The following is a 2,404-nucleotide window of genomic DNA, read 5'->3' as shown; positions in this document are numbered from 1 at the left end:
TATATTTTATTGATTTTTTACAGAGAGGAAGGGAGAGGGATAGAGAGTTAGAAACATCGATGAGAGAGAAACATTGATCAGCTGCCTCCTGCACAGCCCCCACTGGGGATATGCCCACAACAAAGGTACATGCCCTTGACCAGAATCGAACCTGGGACCCTTCGGTCCGCAGGCCGACGCTCCATCCACTGAGCCAAACCGGTCAGGGCAGTTGTTTTTATATCATGTTTTTGCTGCTTTTATATCATGTTCTTGCTGTTTTTATATCATGCCTTTGTTGTTATATCATGTTGTTATTGTTTATTGATCAATTTATATATTATTTTCATATACATTTTACTAATTTTCTTTCATCTCTGACACCTCTATTATAGAGAAATGGCAAGTAGCAATATTAAAATATTTCTTCTAATTAATTTCCTTCAATGTGCACGAATCCATGCCGGGCCACTAGTTACAAAATAAAAGCAGTAGCTTTCCCATGTACTATCAGTGAACAAAACAAGAACAAATTCACAACCAAAAATATACAATACCTAGGACTAACCATAATATATGAGTTACAAAAAAATCTGAAAAATTCTAATGGTCATGAAAGACAACTTTAGTGTACATCTGAGTCATCTGCAGGACTTGTTAAAACATAAGGCTGTGCCCTGGCTGGGTGGTTCAGTTGGTTGGAGCATTGTCCCATACACCAAAAAGGTTTCGGGTTTAATTCCCAATTAGGGAACATACCTAAGTTGAGAGTTCAGTCCCTGGTTGGGGCACGTATGGGAGGCAACTCATCGATGTTTCTCTATATGTATCTCTCCCTCTCCATTCCTCTCTCTCTAAAATCAATAAAAGCAGCATGTCCTTGGGTGAGGATTAATAAATACACAAATAAAGATGATCTATCCTCATATTTAAAAACAAACAAACTAAACATAAGATTGCTGGGTCCCACCTCTCACAGTTTGTGATTCAGTAAGTATGCGATAGGACCTGAGATTTGTATTTCTAACAAGTTCCCAAATAATGCTAATACTGCTGGTTCCAGAACTACACTTTAAGAATCACTAAAATGAATTAATGTGCTATTTAGTATGTATATATTTCTTATTTCAAAGCAGAATAGAAAAAATTATAAATTGCCTGATTCTGTATATTTTCTTTCTTGAACTCCAATGAAGAGATAGAGAAAAGGCATATTTATCATTTAACCTCTATGAGTTTTAGTAAGGAATAAAAGAATACTTCCATCAAATTACATATACAGCTATGTAAGGCAAGAAATGAACAAGTTAAAATTTAATAAAAGCATGTAAATAAGTATCTCAGCCTAGATCTAGTCTTTTTTTTTTTAAGTCCCCATATACTGCATGAATCCTGAAGCCAAGAGGAGCTAACACAGATTCAACACATTCTAACATAGTCCATAGTCCAGTACAGATTTATCGGGGCAGACGACAAGATTTAACATGATATATAAAAAAGCAGAAGTAGGAAATAAAAATTGGTTGTTGTTGTTAATTCTTAAGCAAGGATATTTTTCCATTAATTTTTAGAGAAAGTGGAAAGGAGGGGGAGAGACAGAGAAGCATTGATGTTACAGAGACACATTGATTGGTTGCCTCCAGCACTTGCCCCAACAACGGCCGGGATGGAGCCTGCAACCGAGGTATGTGCCCTTGATCGGAATCAAACCCGAGACCCTTCAGTCTGTGGGCCGACACTCTATCCACTGAACCAAACCAGCTAGGGCAGAATAGAAATTTTAAAGCTATAAAAAGTATACTTACCTCAAAACTTTATCTTGGGCTGAAACTTCTGCTTCCAAATTTATAATTTGTTCTTCTAAGATTGGCACATTGGCTGCCTGTTGTTGAGCAGATTCAAGCATAGAGATCTAAAACAAACAAGGTAGTTCTAGATGGTGGAACTCAGTGATCTTTCTCATTCTTTTTTTTCCATTTTTAAAGTTTTCAACAAAAGAGAATGTATTGTGCTGCCTGGTGTCACTAAGTGGTTAGAGTGTCAGCCTGGGTCGTGGGTTCGATTCCTGGTCAAGGGCATGTACCTGGGTTTCAGGTTGATCCCAGCCCCAGTACAGGTATGTGCCAGAGGCAACCAATCAATGTGTCTCTCTCACATCAATGTTTTTCTCTCTCCCTTTCCCACTCCCTCACTTCCACTCTCTAAAAATCAATAGAAAAAATATCCTGAGGCGAGGATTAACAAAAAATTTTGACTGTATTGATGAAGATGAACACATTAGTTGTTATCTACATTAGTGATTATTCTAGTCAATGCATCATTTTAACTCCATTAGGTTCACTTGGATGTAACCATAAACATTTATTTTTGTAATTAAGGAGATATGACAGTAAGCATTAAACAAACAAACAAACAAAAAAAAAAA

The 2,404-nt window shown here is 36.9% G+C and overlaps 1 protein-coding gene across 1 annotated transcript in view; it reads right to left on the bottom strand.

Annotated features, from left to right (window-relative positions):
* CCDC18 (coiled-coil domain containing 18) overlaps positions 1-2,404 on the bottom strand; it is a 153,774-nt gene that overhangs the window by 128,805 nt on the left and 22,565 nt on the right. The window contains exon 6 of the mRNA XM_014550012.1: positions 1,785-1,891. Within this exon, the coding sequence (XP_014405498.1) occupies positions 1,785-1,891 (107 nt within the window). The remainder of the gene's footprint in view (positions 1-1,784; positions 1,892-2,404) is intronic.

This window comes from Myotis brandtii, unplaced genomic scaffold (assembly GCF_000412655.1).
Source record: "Myotis brandtii unplaced genomic scaffold, ASM41265v1 scaffold58, whole genome shotgun sequence".
NCBI classification, from domain to species: Eukaryota; Metazoa; Chordata; class Mammalia; order Chiroptera; family Vespertilionidae; genus Myotis; species Myotis brandtii.
The sequence above is the reverse complement of the archived record's forward strand: the minus strand, read 5'-3'. Positions and strand labels throughout refer to the sequence as shown.